The 21,367-nt window shown below is 58.4% G+C and overlaps 2 protein-coding genes across 2 annotated transcripts; one reads left to right on the top strand and one right to left on the bottom strand.

Annotated features, from left to right (window-relative positions):
• Nucleotides 1–1,803: 1,803 nt before the first annotated feature.
• On the bottom strand, nucleotides 1,804–5,627 carry COX6B1 (cytochrome c oxidase subunit 6B1). The gene is made up of 4 exons (XM_084502433.1): nucleotides 5,474–5,627; nucleotides 4,121–4,228; nucleotides 3,917–4,017; nucleotides 1,804–1,996 (listed from the first exon to the last, which is right to left on the bottom strand). Exons 2-4 carry the CDS (start codon nucleotides 4,224–4,226, stop codon nucleotides 1,943–1,945), a joined length of 261 nt encoding a protein of 86 aa, XP_084358559.1. The 5' UTR covers nucleotides 4,227–4,228; nucleotides 5,474–5,627; the 3' UTR covers nucleotides 1,804–1,942.
• Nucleotides 5,628–7,605: 1,978 nt separating this feature from the next.
• On the top strand, nucleotides 7,606–21,099 carry FBL (fibrillarin). The gene is made up of 9 exons (XM_084502423.1): nucleotides 7,606–7,630; nucleotides 8,617–8,709; nucleotides 9,445–9,600; nucleotides 11,223–11,317; nucleotides 13,475–13,645; nucleotides 14,720–14,852; nucleotides 16,096–16,208; nucleotides 18,985–19,130; nucleotides 20,997–21,099. The coding sequence occupies exons 1-9, from the start codon at nucleotides 7,621–7,623 to the stop codon at nucleotides 21,016–21,018; spliced, it is 939 nt and encodes a 312-aa protein (XP_084358549.1). The 5' UTR covers nucleotides 7,606–7,620; the 3' UTR covers nucleotides 21,019–21,099.
• Nucleotides 21,100–21,367: the final 268 nt, after the last annotated feature.

Below are 21,367 nucleotides of genomic sequence, written 5' to 3'. Positions count from 1 at the left end.
GATGAGGGATTGAAGGATGGAGAAATCGTTGATGATTGATTGAGGGATGGAGAAACTATTGATGATTGATTGAAGGATGGGTGGTGGAACTATTGATGATGGATGGAAAAACCATTGATGATGGATCGAAGGATGGAGAAACTATTGATGATTGATTGAGGGATGGAGAAACTATTGATGATGGATTGAAGGATGATGGATGGGTGGTGAAACTATCGATGATTGATGAAAAAACCATTAATGATTGATTGAGGGATGGAGAAACCATTGATGATTGATTGCGGGATGGAGAAACTATTGATGATGGATTGAAGGATGATGGATGGGTGGTGAAACTATCGATGATTGATGAAAAAACCATTAATGATTGATTGAGGGATGGAGAAACCATTGATGATTGATTGCGGGATGGAGAAACTATTGATGATGGATGGAAGGATGATGGATGGGTGGTGGAACTATTGATGATGGATGGAAAAACCATTGATGATGGATTGAAGGATGGAGAAACTATTGATGATTGATTGAAGGATGATGGATGGATGGAGAAACCATTGATGAGGGATGGAAGGATGGATGGAGAAACCATTGATTATGGATTGAAGGATGGAGAAACCATTGATGATTGATTGAAGGATGATGGATGGGTGGTCAAACTATTGATGATTGATGAAAAAAACATTAATGATTGATTGAGGGATGGAGAAACCATTGATGATGGATGGAAGGATGATGGATGGGTGGTCAAACTATTGATGATGGATGGGTGGATGGAGAAACCATTGATGATTGATTGAAGGATGAAGGATGGATGGAGAAAACGTTGATGATGGATTGAAGGATGGAGAAACTATTGATGATTGATTGAGGGATGGAGAAACTATTGATGATGGATTGAAGGATGATGAATGGGTGGTGGAACTATTGATGATGGATGGAGAAACCATTGATGATGGATTGAAGGATGGAGAAACCGTTGATTATTGATTGAAGGATGATGGATGGATGGAGAAACCATTGATGAGGGATGGAAGGATGGATGGAGAAACCATTGATTATGGATTGAAGGATGGAGAAACCGTTGATTATTGATTGAAGGATGATGGATGGATGGAGAAACCATTGATGAGGGATGGAAGGATGGAGAAACCATTGATGAGGGATGGAAGGATGGATGGAGAAACCATTGATTATGGATTGAAGGATGGAGAAACCATTGATGATTGATTGAAGGATGATGGATGGGTGGTCAAACTATTGATGATTGATGAAAAAAACATTAATGATTGATTGAGGGATGGAGAAACCGTTGATGATGGATTGAAAGATGATGGATGGGTGGTCAAACTATTGATGATTGATGGAGAAACCATTGATGATGGATGGATGGAAGGGCGGTTGGGTGGAAAAACCATTGATGACGGGTGGACGGGTGGAGAAACCACTGCTGGAGGTGTCCTGACCCTGTGTCCCCCCCCCTCCAGGAGCCCTCCTGGGAGCGCTGCCGCTGCGTGGCCTGGGCTTGACGCCGCTTCTCCCCGGGGTCCTGCCCCCGAACCTGCCCCTGGGTCTCCAACCCCCCCCGCTCGGTCCCCTGGTCCCGTAACGCCCTTGGGGGGGGGACACCTCGAGGACCCTCGGGTGACCGAGCAAGGGGTCGTCCCCCCCTCCCCGAATTAAATTTGGTTAATTAATAAAATTTCGACGTCGACCGCTCTCGCCCCGTTTTCTCCGTCCCCGCGTCCCCACCACCAGAACCTGGCGGAGCAAAAAAAAAAAATTCAATCAAACACCCCCAAAACGGGCCAGTTCAACCCTTTTATTGTCAACCGCCCCCGTGACGGCGGCGTCCCCGCCCCGGTGACATCCGTGTCACCTCCTTGGTGGCCGCGGTGGTGGCCCCGGACCCAACCCCCCTCCCCGTGCCCCGGGTTGGAGGAGCTCAGATCTTGCCGGGGAAGGTCCCCTCCTCGCGGTACTCGTCCCACGTTGTCACCTGCGGGGACACGGTGGCCTTTTGGGGACACCCGGGGGGACGTGGTGGCCCCACAAAGGGACGTGGTGGCCCCACGGGGACATCGGGGTGGACACGAGGACCTCGTGCTCGTAGGGGACACCACGGGGGGGTCCTGGAGGTGTTGAGGGCTTGGGGACACCACGGGGAGGTTGGGGGGGACCTGAGGGGTGTGGGGACACCACGGGGGCCACCATGAGGGGCACAGTGGCCACCATGAGGGCCACGGGGCCACCCCGGGACACCCAAGGGCTACGAGGCCACCTGGGGACACCCAAGGGACACGGGGCCACCTTGGGTCACCCAAGGGCCACCTGGGAGACATGAGGCCACCACGGGGCACCCAAGGGCCACCTGGGAGACGTTAGGCCACCATGGGACACCTAAGGGCCACGAGGCCACCTCGGGACACCCAAGGGCCACGGGGCCACCCTGGGACACCCAAGGGCCACCTGGGGGATGTGAGGCCACCAAGGGACACCTAAGGGCCACGAGGCCACCCTGGGACACCCAAGGGCCACCTAGGGGATGTGAGGCCACTATGGGACACCCAAAGCCATCAGGGACACCCCGGGACACCCAAGGGCCACGAGGCCACCTCAAGACACCCAAGGGCTACCTGGGAGATGTGAGGCCACCCTGGGACACCCAAGGGCCATGAGGCCACCATGGGACACCCAAAGCCATCGAAGCCACCCCAGGACACCCAAGGGCCATCTGGGTGATGTGAGGCCACCCTGGGACACCCAATGGCCACAAGGCCACCCTGGGACACCCAAGGGCCACCTGGGTGACATGAGGCCACCATGGGACACCCAAGGGCCATGGGGCCACCGCAGGACACCCAAGGGCCACCTAAGGGCCACGAGGCCACCCCGGGACACCCAAGGGCCATCTGGGTGATGTGAGGCCACCACGGGACACCCAAGAGCCACAAGGCCACCATGGGACACCCAAAGCCATCAGGGCCACCCTGGGCCACCCAAGGGCCATCTGGTAGACATGAGGCCACCACGGGACACCCAAGGGCTACCTGGGGGACATGAGGCCACCATGGGACACCTAAGGGCCACAGGGCCACCATGGGACACCCAAGGGCCACAAGGCCACTCCGGAACACCCAAGGGCCACCTGGGAGATGTGAGGCCACCCTGGGACACCCAAAGGCCACCTGGGGGACATGAGACCACCATGGGCCACCCAAGGGCCACGGGGCCACCCTGAGTGACCCAAGGGCCACGAGGCCACTATGGGACACCCAAGGGCCACGAGGCCACACTGGGACACCCAAAGGCGTTGAGGCCACCATGGGCCACCCAAGGGCTACAAGGCCACCCTGGGACACCCAAGGGCCATCTGGTAGATGTGAGGCCATCATGAGACACCCAAGGGCCACAGGGCCACCATGGGACATCCAAGGGCCACGAGGCCACCCCGGGACACCCAAGGGTCACCTAGGGGACGTGAGGCCACCATGGGACACCCAAAGGCTACAAGGCCACCCCGGGTCACCTAGGGGATGTGAGGCCACCATGGGACACCCAAAGCCATCGAGGCCACCATGGGTCACCCAAGAGCCATGAGGCCACCATGGGTCACCCAAAGGCCACCTGGGAGACGTGAGGCCACCATGGGGCACCCAAGGGCCACGAGGCCACCTTGGGTCACCCAAAGGACACAGGGCCACCATGGGACACCCAAGGGCCACAAGGCCACCATGGGTCACCCAAGGGCCACAAGGCCACCCCGGGTCACCTAGGGGACATGAGACCACCATGGGACACCCAAAGCCATCAGGGCCACCCCGGGTCACCCAAGGGCCACCGGGAGGACCCGAGGCCCACGAGGCCACCCAGGGGCCACCCTAGGGTGCCACGTCACTTGGGGGGAGGGGCCACTCACCCAGGAGGTGGGGCAGATGGACTTGTAGACGCGGTAGTACCACTGGCAGGGGGTGGCGTCCGCCCCCTTGGCCGCCATCGCCTTCTCGCAGCGGTGGAAATCTGGGGGGTGGGGGGATAAAAGGGGGACACGGGTGTCACCGGGGAGGGGACACGGGGGTCCCAAGGGTGGGGGAGGGGACAGAGGGGTGGGGGAGGGGCGTACCCAGGTAGTTCTGCCAGCAGTTCTTGGTCTGGTTCTGGTTGGGGAAGCGGCTGTCGAAGGGCGCCGTCTTGTAGCGCTCCAGCTTGGCCCGGATGTCCTCCGCCATGGCTAATTAATTAGTTAATTAGCTAATTAATTAGCTAATTAATTAGTTAATTAACTAATTAGTTGTGTTAATTAGTGGTTCGTTTACAGGGGGGGAAGGAGGGGAATGGGGAGGTTTGGGGATGTCGACAGCGGCCCCAATTGGGTCCCAGGAAGAGGTGGTTGGATGTTGTTCCCAGTAAGGCACTGGGAGCCCTCCCAGTGGTCCCAGTAAGGCCCAGTGATCCCTCCCAGTAAGGTCCTGCAAGTTCTCTTAGTAAGGCCCAGTGATCCCTCCCACTAAGGCCCTGTGAACCCTCCCAGGGCTCCCAGTAAAGCCCAGCTATCCTTCCCAGGGCCCCCAGTAAGGCCCTGCGAGCCCTCCCAGTAAAGCCCAGTAAGGCCCAGTGACCCCTCCCAGTAAGGTCCTGCAAGTCCTCTTAATAAGGCCCAATGATCACTCCCAGTAAGGCCCTGTGAGCCCTCCCAGTTGCCCCAGTGCTCCCAGTAAAGCCCAGCTATCCTTCCCAGGGCTCCCAGTAAGGCCTTACGAGCCCTCCCAGTGCTCCCAGTAAGGCCCAGCTATCCTTCCCAGGGCTCCCAGTAAAGCCCAGCAAGCCCTAAGTGCTCCCAGTAAGGTTCTGTCATCACTCCAGTATACCCAGTAAGGCTCAGCGATGCTCCCAGTACTCCCACTGGAGCCCAATAGTTCCTCCCAGTGCTCCCAGTAAGTCCCTACAATGCCTCCAGTAAAGCCGTGACTCCTCCCAGCGCCCCCAATAAGGCCCACTGACCCCTCCCAGCGCTCCCAGTAAGGCCCAGTAACCCCTCTCAGCTCTCCCAGTGAAGCCCAGTAACCCCACCCAGCGTTCCCAGTAAGGCCCAGTGACCCCTCCCAGCGCTCCCAGTAAGACCCAATGACCCCTCCCAGCGCTCCCAGTGAAGCCCAGTGACCCCTCCCAGCTCTCCCAGTAAGCCCCAGAGATCTCTCCCAGTGCTCCCAGTAAAGCCCAGTGATGCCTCCCAGCTACCCCGCTGCTCCCAGTAAAGCCCAGCAACCCCTCCCAGTGCTCCCAGTAAGCCCCAGTCACCAGCCCAGTCCACCCAGTGCTCCCAGTAAACCCTACAAACCTCTCCCAGTAAGGCCCAGCGGCTTCCCCAGTGCCTCCAGTAAAACCCAGCCCCCCCAGTGCCCTCCCAGTGCTCCCAGTAGACCCCCAGTGCTCTCCCAGTAGCTCCCAGTCGCTCCCAGTTCCCCCCCCCCCGCACCAGCCGCCGCCGTTCCCGTCAAAGTGACTTTCACCGCCGCCGCTGCCCTCACGCCGGAACCACCGAGACGCGACAGGAAGCGTAGAGCGCCGCCGGAAGTAGCGGCTGCTGCTCAGCTCGCAGAAGGGGAGGAGCCGTCGAGACGCGGAGGGTAGAGCGGCCCTCGCCGAGGGCGGGGCGGGAGCGGGGAGGACTGCGGGCGGGAGGGAAAATGGCGGCGGGGAGGCCGCGGCGCTCCCCGAATCGCCTCAAAACGCCCCAAAACGGCTCCGAAATGTCCCAAAACACGCTCAGAAGCCCTCGTAGCACCCCCAAATAGTCCGAATGTCTCCCAAGTCCCTCACAACATCCTCAATTTTTCCTCAAATACCTCAAATTCGCCCCCAATTTGTGCCTTTCTCCCACACAGGTCCCTAAATAAAACCCCTCAAATCCCCATTTTTGTCCCCAAACATTTCCAACCCCCCCCTAAATGCCCCATGAATGTCCCCATACGATCCCTAATGCCCCATCCCTTTATCCCTCACTCCAAATCCCCCCCACTTGCCCCTAAATATCACCCCCAAAATGTTCATTTCTGTCCCCAAATTTCCCCTCAGGCCACCAAACGCCACGTCCCTGACCCTAAATACCCCCCAAAATCTCACATTTGTGTCTCTAAATCCCCCCCACAACCTCCCAATGCTCTCTCTCTGATCCTAAATACCCCCTAGATGTTCCAGGATCCCCCAAATATCCCATTTTTGTCCTCAAAACCAGTTCAAGACCCTAAAAACCCACTTCCCATACATAAATCCACACAACTCCCCCTCAAATACACTCTTTTTACCTCTAAATAACCCCACAAATCCTAAATATTTCATTTTTGTCCTCAATTATGCTTCAAAACCCCCAAAGCCCTGTTCCTATATACAAATCCACACAGCTTCCACGTCAAATGCGCCATTTTTACCTCAAAATAACCCCTTAAATTCTCCAAATGATTATTATCTATCTCCAAAATACCCCCAGGATCCCAAAATGCCCCAAATCTGTCCCTAAATATTCGCAGGATCCCCTAAATGCTCTCAGGACCCCCTCCAAATGCTCCATCCCTGTTTTCAGCCACACTCTGGACCCCACAAAATGCCCCATTCCTGTCCCCAAATCCCCCCAACAGCCCCCAAATGTCCCATCCATTTCCCCAAATACTCTCCAGGACCCCAAATCACCCATTCTCACCCCGAAATCCCCCCCCCCAAATCCCCCACATTCTCCATCCCTTTCCCAAATCCCCTCCATGACCCCAAATCCCTCCCAAACATCCCCAAATGCCCTATCTGTTTCTCCAAATAGCCTCCATGACCCCAAATCCCCCATTCCTGCCCCCAAATCCCCCCAAAACACCCTGATATCCCTCATCCTTTTCCCTCAATACCCTCCAGCACTCCAAATTCCCCTATTTCTGCCCCCAAATCCCCCCCAAACACCCCCATATCCTCCACACCTTTCCCCAAATTCTCTCCATGACCCCAAATCCCTCATTCTTGTCCCAAATCCCCCCCCAAATACCCCCATATTTTACACCCCTTTCCCCAAATACCCTCCAGGACCCCCAAATCCCCCATTCCTTTCCCCAAATACCCCACAGGACCGCCAAATCCCACATTCCTGTCCCAAATCCCCCATTCCTGCCCCCAAATCCCCCCCAAACACCCTAATATTCTTCATCCCTTTCCCCAAATACCCTCCATGACCCCAAATTCCCCATTCCTGCCCCCAAATCCCCCCCAACACCCCCTCAAATCCCCCATTCTTGCCCCCAAATCCCCCCCAAACACCCTAATATTCTTCATCCCTTTCCCCAGTTCCCCTCCATGACCCCAAATCCGTCATTCCTGTCCCCAAATCCCCCATTCCTGCCCCTAAACCCCCCCGCCCCTATTCCAGGGGTCGCCCCTGGGGGGCGCTTTTAGGGCACGGCCGGGCGCTAGGACCCAGCGAGATCCCGGCCCTGCGCGGTTACTTCCGCCCGGCGCAGCTTCGGGAACGGTGGTGCGCATGCGCTCTGCCCGGAACTGGGCGGGGTCTAGCGGGTGACGCACGGCGACTTCCGGCAGCGGGAGAGAGCGCGCGGCGCGTGAGGCCCCGCGTGGAGCAGCGGCGGGATGAGGCCGGGTGCGCACTGGGAGCACTGGGAGGGACTGGGAGGCACTGGGAAGGACTGGGAAGGGACTGGGAGAGGCTGAGGAGCACTGGGAGGGGACTGGGAGCGGCTGAGGGGCACTGGGAAGGGACTGGGAGGGTAACTGGGGGGAACTGGGAGGAACTGGGAGGTAACTGGGGGGACTAGGAGACACTGGGAAGGGATTGGGAGGCACTGGGAGAGGCTGGGGGGTACTGGGATGGGACTGGGACGGTAACTGGGGGTGACTGGGCGGGACTGTGAGGTAACTGGGGGGGACTGGGAGACACTGGGGGGAACTGGGAGGCACTGGGATGGGACTGGGAGGTAACTGGGGGGGACTGGGAAGCACTGGGAGGGACTGGGATGAACTGGGATGTAACTGAGGGGAACTGGGAGGTACTGGGAGAGGCTGGGGGGAACTGGGAGGTGACTGGGGGGTGCTGGGAGGGGCTGAGGGGCACTGGGAAGGGACTGGGAATGTAACTGGGAGGCACTGGGAAGGGACTGGGGGGAACTGGGATGTAACTGGAGGGGACTGAGAGGAACTGAGAGGTAACTGGGAAGGCGCTGGGAAGGGACTGGGAGGGACTGGAGGGGCACTGGGGGTAACTGGAAGGGACTGGGGGGAGCTGGGAGAGACTGGGAAGGGACTGGGAGGTAACTGGGAAGGGACTGGGGGGGACTGGGAAGGATTGGAGGGACGGGGGGCAACTGGGTGTGGACTGGGAGGTAACTGGGGAGTAACTGGGAAGGCACTGGGGATAACTGGGAGGGAACTGGGAGGGATTGGGGGGGTAACTGGGGGTAACTGGAGTGGAACTGGGAGGGATTGGGGGCAACTGGGAAGGCCTGGGGCTTAACTGGTGTGGAACTGGGCGGACTGGGGCACTGCTGGGCTTGCTGGGAGGGAACTGGGAGCCCTCTCGGGCCATCCCAGTGCTCCCAGTTTGCCCAGTAACACTTCTCTCTCCCACAGGTTTCAGCCCCCGGGGGGGGCGCGGAGGCTTCGGGGACCGGGGGGGCCGCGGGGGCGACCGGGGGGGTCGTGGGGGCTTCCGGGGGGGGCGAGGTGAGTGCCCCCCGTCCCAGTTCCCCTCCCAGTGCTCCCAGTATGCCCAGTTCCCTTCCCAGTACCCTCATATCCCCTCCCAGTAAGCCTAGATCCTTTCCCAGTGCCGCCAGTCTCCCATCCCAGTGCTCCCAGTAAGCCCAGTTCCTTTCACAGCCCCCCCATTTCCCCTCCCAGTGCTCCCAGTACCCCCATATCCCCTCCCAGTAAGCCCAGTTCCCTTCCCAGTACCCCCATATCCCCTCCCAGTAAGCCTAGATCCTTTCCCAGTGCCACCGGTCTCCCATCCCAGTGCTCCCAGTAAGCTCAGTTCCGTTCCCAGTGCTCCCAGTTCCCCTCCTAGCCCCCTATCCCCTCTCCCAGTGCTCCCAGTTCCCTTCTCAGCCCCTTATTTCCTCTCCCACTGCTCCCAGTTCCCTTCCCAGCCCCCCATCCCCTCTCCCAGTGCTCCCAGTTCCCTTCCCAGCCGCACCATCTCTCCTCCCAGTGCTCCCAGTTCCCTTCCCAGCCTCCAATCCCCCCCTCCCAGTGCTCCCAGTTCCCTTCCCAGCCCCCCCAATCCCTCTCCCAGTGCTCCCAGTTCCCTCCCTAGCCCCTTATCCCCCCTCCCAGTGCTCCCAGTTCCCTTCCCAGCCCCCCCAATCCCTCTCCCAGTGCTCCCAGTTCCCTCCCTAGCCCCTTAACCCCCCTCCCAGTGCTCCCAGTTCCCCCCAGTGCCCACTCCTCTTCCCGCAGGTGGCGGTTTCAAGTCCCCCGGGGGGGGCCGTGGCGGCGGTTTCGGGGGCCGAGGACGAGGAGGCCCCGGCCGAGGGGGCCGGGGAGGGGGACGCGGAGGCCGGGGGGGCTTCAAGGGGGGCAAGAAAGTGACAGTGGAGCCCCACCGGCACGAAGGTATGGGGGGGGGGGCGATATGTGGGGTTTGGGGGGCGATATGTGGGGTTTGGGGGGCGATATGTGGGATTTGGGGGCGATATATAGGGGCTGGGGGGCGATATGTGGGGTTTGGGGGGCGATATATAGGGACTGGGGGGCAATATGTGGGATTTGGGGGCGATATATAGGGGCTGCAGGACGATATATAAGGGTGGGGGGCGGTATATGGGGGCTGGGGGTTGATATATGGGATCTGGGGGGCGATATATGGGATCTGGGGAGCGGTATGTGGGATTTGGGGGCGATATATAGGGGCGGGGGGGCGATATATAGGTTTTGGGGGTGATATATGGGATCTGGGGAGCAGTATGTGGGGTTTTGGGGGTGATATATGGGGGTTGGGGGGCGATATATAGGGGCAGGGGGCGATATGTGGGGTTTTGGAGGTGATATATGGGGGCTGGGGAGCGATATATGGGGTTTTGGTGGCGATATGTGGGGGCTGGGGGCATTATATGGGATTTGGGGGGGCGATATATGGGGGCTAGGGAGCTGTATGTGGGGATTTGGGGGCGATATATAGGATTTAGGGGTGATATGTGGGATTTGGGGGCGATATATAGGGGCTGGGGAGCGATATATGGGGTTTTGGTGGCGATATGTGGGGGCTGGGGGGCGATATGTGGGTTTTGGGGGCAATATATAGGGGCTGGGGGTTGATATATGGGATCTGGGGAGCGGTATGTGGGATTTGGGGGCGATATATAGGGGCGGGGGGGCGATATATAGGTTTTGGGGGTGATATATGGGATCTGGGGAGCAGTATGTGGGGTTTTGGGGGTGATATATGGGGGCGGGGGGCAATATATGGAGGATAGAGAGCTGTATGTGGGATTTGGGGGGCGATATATAGGGGCTAGGGAGCGATATATGGGGTTTGGGGGGCGATATATGAGGCAGGGGTGTGGTATGTGGGATTTGGGGGTGATATATAGGGTCAGGGGGTGATATGTGGGATTTGGGTGGCGATATATGGGGGCTGGGGGGCAGTATGAGATTTGTGGGGTGATATATGGGATTTGGGGGGCAATATATAGGGGCTGGGGAGCAATATGTGGGGTTTTGGGGGGCGATATATGGGGTTTGGGGGCAATACATGAGGCAGGGGTGCGATATGTGGGATTTGGGGGCGATATGTGGGGTTTGGAGGGCGATATATGGGGTTTTGGGGGTGATATATGGGGTTTGGGGTGCGATATATGAGGCAGGGGTGCAATATGTGGGATTTGGGGGCGATATATGGGGGCTAGGGAGCTGTATGTGGGATTTGGGGTGCGATATATGAGGCTGGGGGGCAGTATGTGGGATTTGGGGGGCGATATATAGGGGCTAGGGAGCGATATATGGGGTTTGGGGTGCGATATATGAGGCAGGGGTGCGATATGTGGGATTTGGGGGCGATATATAGGGTCGGGGGGCGATATATAGGCCTATAGGGAGCATATGGGGCAATTGGGGGGTTTTGGGGGCAATTTGGGGGCGTTATGGGGCAGTTGGGGGTCTGGGGGGGCACTTGGGGGTCTGGGGGGGCACTTGGGGGTCCCATGGGGCAGATCCCCAAAATTTGCCCCCCCCCCCAGGGGTATTTATCTGCCGGGGGAAGGAGGACGCACTGGTCACCCGCAACATGGTGCCGGGGGAGTCGGTGTACGGCGAGAAGAGGATCTCGGTCGAGGTGGGGCACTGGGAGGCACTGGGAGATACTGGGAGGGACTGGGAGGGTGCTGGGGGGAAGTGGGAGGGGGTTAGGGGGAGTTGGAAGAGGGTAGGAGGCACTGGGAGGGGGTTGGGGGGAACTGGGAGGGGGTTGGGGGGAACTGGGAGGGGGTTGGGGGGAGTTGGGAGGGCACTGGGAGGAACTGGGAAGGGGCTGGGGGGAGTTGGGAAGGGGCTGGGGGGAGTTGGGAGGGGACTGGGAGGCACTGGGAAGCCCTTGAGGCAACTGGGAGAGTCCTGAGGGTAAACTGGGGTCAACTGGGAGGCTCCTTGGGTCAAGTGGGGTCAACTGGAAGAGCCCTGAGGTCAACTGGGCGGCCTCTTGGGTCAACTGGGACGCCCCCTTGGGCAACTGGAGTCAACTGGGACAGCTCTGGGGTCAACTGGGAGACTTCGTTTGGTCCCGTTGGTCAACTGGGAGGCCCCGTTTGGCCCCGTTGGTCAACTGGGAGGCCCCGTTGGTCAACTGGGGTCAACTGGGAGGCCCCGTTGGGTCCCGTTGGTCAACTGGGGTCAACTGGGAGGCCCCATTGGTCAACTGGGGTCAACTGGGAGGCCCCGCTGGTCAACTGGGGTCAACTGGGAAGCCCCGTTGGGTAACTTTGGTCAACTGGGAGGCCCCGTTGGTCAACTGGGAGGCCCTTTTGGGTAACTGGGGTCAACTGGGAGGTCTCTTTGGTCAACTGGGAGGTCTCTTTGGTCAACTGGGAGGCCCTTTTGGGTAACTGGGGTCAACTGGGAGGCCCTGTTGGTCAACTGGGGTCAACTGGGAGGCCCTGTTAGTCAACTGGGAGGTCTCTTTGGCCAACTGGGGTAAACTGGGAGTCCCTTTTGGGTAACTGGGGTCAACTGGGAGGTCGCTTTGGTCAACGGGGAGGCCCCGTTGGTCAACTGGGAGACCCTGTTGGTCAACTGGGAGGCCCCATTGGGTAACTGGGGTCAATGGGAAGGATCCTTGGGTCAACTGGGAGGTTGCTTTGGTCAACTGGGAGGCCCCGTTGGGTAACTGGGGTCAACTGGGAGGCCCCGTTGGGTAACTGGGGTCAACTGGGAGGCCCCGTTGGGTAACTGGGGTCAACTGGGAGGCCCCGTTGGTCAACTGGTGTCAACTGGGAGGCCCCGTTGGTCAACTGGGAGACCCCTTTGGGTCCCTTTGGTCAACTGGGAGGCTCCTTTGGTCAACTGGGAGGCCCCATTGGTCAACTGGGGTCAACTGGGAAGCCCCGTTGGGTAACTTTGGTCAACTGGGAAGCCCCGGTGGTCAACTGGGAGGCCCCATTGGTCAACTGGGGTCAACTGGGAAGCCCCGTTGGGTAACTTTGGTCAACTGGAAGACCCCGTTGGGTAACTTTGGTCAACTGGAAGACCCCGTTGGGTAACTTTGGTCAACTGGGAGGCCCCGTTGGGTAACTGGTGTCAACTGGGAGGCCCTGTTGGTCAACTGTGGTCAACTGGGAGGTCGCTTTGGTCAACTGGGAGGCCCCGTTGGTCAACTGGGGTCAACTGGGAGGCCCTGTTGGTCAACTGGGGTAAACTGGGAGTCACTTTTGGGTAACTGGGGTCAACTGGGAGGCCCCGTTGGTCAACTGGGAGACCCCGTTGAGTCGCTTTGGTCAACTGGGAGGCTCCTTTGGTCAACTGGGAGGCCCCGTTGGGTAACTTTGGTCAACTGGAAGACCCCGCTGGGTAACTGGTGTCAACTGGGAGTCCCTTTTGGGTAACTGGTGTCAACTGGGAGGCCCTTTTGGGTAACTTTTGTCAACTGGGAGGCCCCGTTGGTCAACTGGGAGGCCCCTTTGGGTTCCTTTGGCCAACTGGGAGGCCCCGTTGGTCAACTGGGAGACCCTGTTGGTCAACTGAGAGGCCTCATTGGTCAACTGGTGTCAACTGGGAGACCCCGTTGGGTCCCTTTGGTCAACTGGAAGACCCCGTTGGGTCCCTTTGGTCAACTGGAAGACCCCATTGGATAACTTTGGTCAACTGGAAGACCCCGTTGGTTAACTTTGGTCAACTGAGAGGCCCCATTGGTCAACTGGGGTCAACTGGGAAGCCCCGTTGGTCAACTGGGGTGAACTGGGCACCCCGATGGGCACCCCTGACCGGCGCGCGTCCCCAGGACGGTGACACCAAGGTGGAGTACCGCGCCTGGAACCCGTTCCGCTCCAAACTGGCCGCCGCCATCCTCGGGGGCATCGACCAGATCCACATCCGCCCGGGGACAAAAGTCCTCTACCTGGGCGCCGCCTCGGGGACAACGGTGTCCCATGTCTCTGACATCGTGGGGCCGGTGAGGGGACGGGTTTTTGGGGGGCGCGGGGGCATTTTGGGGGGCGCAGGGGCATTTTGGGGGACGCGGGGGCATTTTGGGGGCGAAGGGATGTCGCGGAGGGGGGTGATCTGGGGGTATTTTTAGAGGGTTTTGGGGTCTGGGGATGTGGGGTGGGGATATTGTGGAGGTGGCACTTTTGGGGACATCGTTATAGGGTTTGGGGTCAAGGGGAGATGAAAATGGTACTTTTGGGGACATTATTTTAGGATTTGGGGTCAAGGGGATATGGTGGTGGCAGTTTTGGGGACGTTTTTGTAGGATTTGGGGTCAAAGGGACGTGGAGGTGGCACTTTTGGGGACATAGTTATAGGGTTTGGGGTCAAGGGGAGATGGAGGTGGCACTTTTGGGGACATTATTTTAAGATTTGGGGTCAAGGGGACATGGAGGTGGCACTTTTGGGGACATTATTTTAAGATTTGGGGTCAAGGGGATATGGAAGTGGCACTTTTGGGGACAGTGTTGTAGGATTTGGGGTCAAAAGGACATGGTGGTGGCACTTTTGGGGACGTTATTATAGGATTTGGGGTCAAGGGGATGTGGGTTGGGGATATCATGGAGGTGGCACCTTTGGGGACATCGTTATAGGGTTTTGGGTCAAGGGGACATGAAGGTGACACTTTTGGGGACATTATTATAGGATTTGGGGTCAAGGGGATATGGTGGTGGCAGTTTTGGGGACGTTTTTGTAGGATTTGGGGTCAAAGGGACATGGAGGTGGCACTTTTGGGGACATTGTTATAGGGTTTCGGGTCAAGGGGACATGGAGGTGGCCCTTTTGGGGACATTGTTGTAGGATTTGGGGTCAAGGGGAGATGGAGGTGGCGCTTTTGGGGACGTTGTTGTAGGATTTGGGTCAAAGGGGTATGGAGACGGCATTTTTTTGGACGCAATTATCGGGTTTTTGGTCAAGGGAACGTCCCCAGTGCTGTCCCCAACTTTGGGGACCCCATGGACATCCCCAACCTCGGGGGACCCCAAAAACTGTCCCCGGGGGAAGGTGGGTGACCCCAAAAAAATGTCCCCGTCCCCAGGAGGGCCTGGTCTACGCCGTGGAGTTCTCGCATCGTTCGGGGCGCGACCTCATCAACGTGGCCAAGAAGCGCACCAACGTCATCCCCGTCATCGAGGACGCCCGGCACCCCCATAAATACCGCATGCTGATAGGTGAGACCCCGTTTTTGGGGGATCCCAAAAGAAGTTTTGGGGTCTCGGGGGGGTTGGGAGAAGATTTGGGGGGATTTTGTAGGGTTTTGGGGTGTTTGGGAGGTTTGGGAGAAGGTCTGGAGGCTCCTTCAAGGTGTTTGGGAGGTGGATCTGGGAGCATTTGGGGTTTTTGGGGTGTTTTGGGGCATCCTGAAGAGGTGTTTTGGGGTTTTGGGACATATAGGATGGAATTTAGGGTGTCTTGATTGGGGTGGGATGGGTTTTGGGGTCATCTGAGAGCAACTGGAAGAGTTTTTTGGGGTGAATTTGGGCGTTGAGAAGGTGTGAGGTGGGTCCTGGGGAGTTTTGGGGTGTCTTTGGGAAGAATTTGGGGTCCTAAGGATGAATTTGGGGTGTCTTAAGGAAGAGTTTGGAGTCCTAAGGCAGAATTTGGGGTCTCAGGAGGGTTTAGGAGAAGATTTGGGGGGATTTTGTAGGGTTTTGGGGTGTTTTGGAGGTATGGGAGAAGGTCTGGAGGTCCTTCGAGGTGTTTGGGAGGTGGTTTGGGGAGGTTTTGGGTTTTTTGGGGTGTTTTGGGGGGTTCTGAAGAGGTGTTTTGGGGTCTTGAGTCATATAGGATGGATTTTGGGGTGTCTTGATGGGATTGGGTGGATTTTGGGGAAATCTGAGGACATTTGGAAGAGTTTTTTGGGGTTAATTTTGGCGTTGAGAAGGTGTGAAATGGGTCCTGATGAACTTTGGGGGATCTTTAGGAAGATTTTAGGGGGTCCTAGGGAAGAACTTGGGGTCCCGGGGAAGAATTTGGGGTCTCAGGAGGGTTTAGGAGAAGATTTGGGTGGATTTTGTAGGGTTTTGGGGTGTTTTGGAGGTGTGGGAGAAGGTCTGGAGGTCCCTCAAGGTGTTTGGGAGGTGGTTTTGGGAGCATTTGGGGTTTTTGGGGTGTTTTGGGGCATCCTGAAGAGGTGTTTTGGGGTCTTGGGACATATAGGATGGATTTTGGGGTGTCTTGGTGGGGTTGGATGGGTTTTGGGGTCACCTGCGAGAAGCTCTTGTCCCTTTTAGGGTACTCTTCGTTGGCCATGGCCAAGAATCGTGACCATTTTGGGTCATTTTTTGCATTCCTGCTGAATTTGGGGTCATTTTTTGGGGTATTCCGGGGGAATTTGAGAACTTTTTAGGGTCCCGAGGATCTCGGGGACCCTTTTGGGGTTGGGCTTTGGGGTCATTTTTGGGATTTCCCCAGGGATGGTGGACGTCATCTTCGCCGACGTGGCGCAGCCCGACCAGTCGCGCATCGTCGCGCTCAACGCCCACAACTTCCTGCGCAACGGCGGCCACTTCGTCATCTCCATCAAGGTAACGGGCACCAGTATAGACCAGTATGGACCAGTAAGGGGCGCTGGGAGATGGGTTGCCTCGGACGGGCCGCTGGGGGGCACTGGGAGCCGCTGGGAGGTCAGGATGGGTTACTGGGAGGTCAGGATGGGTTACTGGGAGGTACTGGGAGCCCAGGATGGGTCACTGGGAGGTACTGGGAGCCAGGAATGTGGCACTGGGAGCCAGGAATGGGCTACTGGGAGGTCAGGATGGTTCACTGGGAGGTACTGGGAGCCCGGGATGGGTTACTGGGAGCCCAGGATAGGTCACTGGGAGGTACTGGGAGCTACTGGGAGCCCGGGATGGGTTACTGGGAGCCACTGGGAGCCAGTAACGGGCCACTGGGAGCCCAGGAGGGGTCACTGAGAGCTACTGGGAGCCCGGGATGGGTTACTGGGAGCCACTGGGAGCCAGTAATGGGCCACTGGGAGCACAGGAGGGGTCACTGGGAGCTACTGGGAGCCAGGAATAGGTTACTGGGAGCCCAGAAGGGGTTACTGGGAGTCATTGGGAGCCCGGGATGGGTTACTGGGAGCCAGGTACAGGTTACTGGGAGCCACTGGGAGCCTTCATGGGGCAAATCCCCCCTCCCACCCCATTTCCCCCCCATTTTTCCCCTCTTTTTTTCCCCAAATCCCCCCCTTCCACCCCATTTTTCCCCCCTTACCGGGGTCGGGCGGGGTCTTGACCCCCCCCCAAAATTTTTTGGGGACCCCCCCATAATATTTTTGGCCCCCCCCACATATTTTTGTGTCCCCCCTTCCCAATTTTTCCCCTCTTTTTCCCCCTTTACCCCCATTTTTCCCCAAATCCCCCCCTTCCACCCCATTTTTCCCCCCTTAATGGGGTCGAGCAGGGTCTTGACCCCCCCAAAATTTTTTGGGACCCCCCCCAAATATTTTGGGCCCCCCCAAAATTTTTTTTGCCCCCCCTTCTCCATTTTCCCCCCCTTTTCCCTCCTTTTTCCCCCCTTTACCCCCATTTTTCCCCAAATCTCCCCCTTCCACCCCATTATTCCCCCCTTAACGGGGTCGAGCAGGGTCTTGACCCCCCCCAAAAGTTTTTTGGGGACCCCCCCCTTAAATTTTGGTCCCCCCCATAATATTTTTGGGACCCCCCCATATTTTTTTCCCCCCCTTCCCAATTTTTCCCCTCTTTTTCCCCCTTTGCCCCCATTTTCCCCCAAATCCCCCCCTTCCACCCCATTTTTCCCCCCTTAATGGGGTCGAGCAGGGTCTTGACCCCCCCCAAAATTTTTTGGGACCCCCCCCAAATATTTTGGGCCCCCCCAAAATTTTTTTTGCCCCCCCTTCTCCATTTTTCCCCCCCTTTTCCCTCCTTTTTCCCCCCTTTTACCCCCCTTTTTCCCCAAATCCCCCCCTTCCACCCCATTTTGCCCCCCTTAATGGGGTCGAGCAGGGTCTTGATCCCCCCAAAAATTTTTTGGGACCCTCCCCTTAAATTTTGGACCCCCCCATAATATTTTTGGCCCCCCCCTCCATACTTTTTGCCCCCCTTCTATGTTTTTACCCCCCTTTTTCCCCTCCTTTTTCCCCAAATCCCCCCCTTCCACCCCATTTTTCCCCCCTTAATGGGGTCGGGCGGGGTCTTGACCCCCCCCAAAATTTTTTGGGGACCCCCCCTTAAATTTCGGGCCCCCCCCCATAATATTTTTGGGACCCCCCCATATTTTTTGCCCCCCCTTTTCCCTCCTTTTTCCCCCTTTACCCCCCTTTTTCCCCAAATCCCCCCCTTCCACCCCATTTTTGCCCCCCTTAATGGGGTCGAGCAGGGTCTTGATCCCCCCAAAAATTTTTTGGGACCCTCCCCTTAAATTTTGGACCCCCCCATAATATTTTTGGCCCCCCCCTCCATACTTTTTGCCCCCCTTCTATGTTTTTACCCCCCTTTTTCCCCTCCTTTTTCCCCAAATCCCCCCCTTCCACCCCATTTTTCCCCCCCTTAATGGGGTCGAGCAGGGTCTTGACCCCCCCAAAAATTTTTAGGACCCCCCCTAAATATTTTTGGGACCCCCCCCAATATTTTTGTCCCCCCCCCACATATTTTTTGCCCCCCCTTCTCCCTTTTTTCCCTCCCTTTTTCCCCAAATCCCCCCCTTCCACCCCATTTTTCCCCCCTTAACGGGGTCGGGCGGGGTCTTGACCCCCCCCCAAAATTTTTTGGGGACCCCCCCCTTAAATTTCGGGCCCCCCCCCATAATATTTTTGGGACCCCCCCATATTTTTTTCCCCCCTTTTCCCTCCTTTTTCCCCCTTTACCCCCCTTTTTTCCCCAAATCCCCCCCTTCCACCCCATTTTTCCCCCCTTAATGGGGTCGAGCAGGGTCTTGACCCCCCCCAAAATTTTTTGGGACCCCCCCCAAATATTTTGGGCCCCCCCTTCTCCATTTTTCCCCCCCTTTTCCCCCATTTTTCCCCCTTTTGCCCCCATTTTTCCCCAAATCCTCCCCTTCCACCCCATTTTTCCCCCCTTAATGGGGTCGGGCGGGGTCTTGACCCCCCCCAAAATTTTTTGGGGACCCCCCCTTAAATTTTGGGCCCCCCCAAATTTTTTTTGCCCCCCCCTTCTCCATTTTTCCCCCCCTTTTCCCCCATTTTTCCCCCTTTTACCCCCATTTTTTCCCCAAATCCCCCCCTTCCACCCCATTTTTCCCCCCCTTAACGGGGTCGGGCGGGGTCTTGACCCCCCCCAAAATTTTTTGGGGACCCCCCCCTTAAATTTCGGGCCCCCCCAGGCCAACTGCATCGACTCGACGGCGGCGCCCGAGGCCGTGTTCGCCTCGGAGGTGAAGAAGCTGCAGCAGGAGAAGCTGCGGCCCCAGGAGCAGCTGACGCTGGAGCCCTACGAGCGCGACCACGCCGTGGTGGTGGGGGTCTACAGGTGGGACTGGGAGGCACTGGGAGGGACTGGGAGGGGATGGGGAGCAGTGGGAGGGGATGGGGAGGGGGCTGGGAGGGGTTGGGGGGGGACTGGGAGCCACTGGGAGGGAATTGGGAGGGGATGGAGGTGGACTGGGAGGCACTGGGAGGGACTGGGAGCAACTGGGAGGGGACTGGGAACCAGTGGGATGGACTGGGAGCGACTGGGAGGGGACTGGGAGGGATTGGGAGGGGATGGAGGTGGACTGGGAGGCACTGGGAGGGACTGGGAGGGATTGGGGGGGGGGACTGGGAGCAACTGGGAGGGACTGGGAACCAGTGGGATGGACTGGGAGCAACTGGGAGGGGACTAGGAGGGATTGGGAGGGGACTGGGAACAACTGGGAGGGGACTGGAAGCTACTGGGAACAACTGGGAGGGGACTGGAAACCAGTGGGATGGATTGGGAGGGACTGGGAGTGACTGGGAGGGGATGGGGGCGGGCTAGGAGGGACTGGGAGGGACTGGGGAGCAGTGGGAGGGGATGGGAGGGGACTGGGAACCAGTGGGATGGACTGGGAGCAACTGGGAGGGGACTGGGGGGCACTGGGAGCAACTGGGAGGGGACTGGGAGGGATTGGGGGGGACTGGGAGCCACTGGGAGGGAATTGGGAGGGGATGGAGGTGGACTGGGAGGCACTGGGAGGGACTGGGAGCAACTGGGAGGGGACTGGGAACCAGTGGGATGGACTGGGAGCAATTGGGAGGGGACTAGGAGGGATTGGGAGGGACTGGGAACCAGTGGGAGGGGATGGGGGAGGCACTGGGAGGGACTGGGAGGGGATTGGGAGCGACTGGGAGGGGATGGGGGGGGATTGGGAGGAACTGGGAGCAACTGGGAGGGGACTGGGAGGGATTGGGGGTGGACTGGGAGCCACTGGGAGGGAATTGGGAGGGGATGGAGGTGGACTGGGAGGGACTGGGAGCAACTGGGAGGGGACTGGGAACCAGTGGGATGGACTGGGAGCAATTGGGAGGGGACTAGGAGGGATTGGGAGGGACTGGGAACCAGTGGGAGGGGATGGGGAGGGGGCTGGGAGAAACTGGGAGGGGACTGGGAGCTACTGGGAGGGGATGGGGAGGCACTGGGAGGGGACTGGGAGGGATTGGGGGGGGACTGGGAGGGGACTGGGAACCAGTGGGAGGGACTGGGAGTGACTGGGGGGGGACTAGGAGGGATTGGGGGGGGACTGGGAGGGGATGGGGGGGGGGCTGGGAGGGGACTGGGAGGGACTGGGGGGGACTGGGAGGCACTGGGAGAGGACTGGGAACCAGTGGGATGGACTGGGAGCAACTGGGAGGGGATGGGGATGGGGGGTGACTGGGAAGGACTGGGGAGGGACTGGGGGGGGATGGAGGTGGACTGGGAGGGACTGGGAGGCACTGGGAGGGGACTGGGAGGGATTGGGGGGGGACTGGGAGCAACTGGGAGGGGACTGGGAGGGGACTAGGAGGGATTGGGGGGGGACTGGGAGCAACTGGGAGGGGACTGGGAGCCACTGGGAGGGAATTGGGAGGGGATGGAGGTGGACTGGGAAGGGACTGGGCAGCAGTGGGAGGGGGTTGGGGGGGGACTGGGAGGGGATTGGGAGCAACTGGGAGGGAACTGGGAGGAACTGGGAGGCACTGGGAACCACTGGGAGGGGACTGGAAAGAACTGGGAGCAACTGGGAGGAGACTGGGAGGGATTGGGGGGGGACTGGGAAGGGACTGGGAGGAACTGGATGTTACTGGGAGGGAACTGGGAGGGAACTGGGTGTTACTGGGAGGAACTGGGAGCAACTGGGGGGGGTCCCGGTGCTGACCCCACCCCCCCCTTTGTCCCCAGGCCCCCCCCGAAGCAGAAGTGACCCCGCTGCCGTTTTGGGGCGAATTCTCGCGGTTTTGGGTTTTTTGGGGTGGGTTTTTATTAAAAGAGAGGGAAAAAAGGAGGCGGGCTCGTTAATTAACCCCGGGGGGGAGGTTAATTAGCTGGGGGGGGTAATTAACACCTGGAGGGGGGCAAAATAATTAGCTGGGGGGGTAATTAACACCTTGGGGGCAAATTAATTAGCTGGGGGGTAATTAACCTTGGGGGTGGGTAGATTAATTAGTTGGGGGGTAATTAACACCTAGGGGGGGCAGATTAATTAGTTGGGGGGTAATTAACACCTAGGGGGGGCAGATTAATTAGTTGGGGGGTAATTAACACCTAGGGAG

This window comes from Aythya ferina, assembly GCF_964211825.1.
Source record: "Aythya ferina genome assembly, chromosome: 39".
Taxonomy (NCBI): domain Eukaryota; kingdom Metazoa; phylum Chordata; class Aves; order Anseriformes; family Anatidae; genus Aythya; species Aythya ferina.
Note: the sequence above shows the minus strand (reverse complement) of the source record. Positions and strands in the feature narration are given on the sequence as shown.

Excerpts from the sequence above, each read along its gene's own strand:
- COX6B1 (XM_084502433.1), bottom strand. The coding sequence starts at position 4,226 with ATGGCGGAGGACATCCGGGCCAAGCTGGAGCGCTACAAGACGGCGCCC. Across the intron at positions 4,018-4,120 it reads CTGCTGGCAGAACTACCTGG|ATTTCCACCGCTGCGAGAAG; the intron begins GTACGCCCCTCC and ends CCCACCCCCCAG. Across the intron at positions 1,997-3,916 it reads CCATCTGCCCCACCTCCTGG|GTGACAACGTGGGACGAGTA; the intron begins GTGAGTGGCCCC and ends GTGTCCCCGCAG.
- FBL (XM_084502423.1), top strand. Across the intron at positions 14,853-16,095 it reads TAAATACCGCATGCTGATAG|GGATGGTGGACGTCATCTTC; the intron begins GTGAGACCCCGT and ends GGATTTCCCCAG. Across the intron at positions 16,209-18,984 it reads ACTTCGTCATCTCCATCAAG|GCCAACTGCATCGACTCGAC; the intron begins GTAACGGGCACC and ends GGGCCCCCCCAG.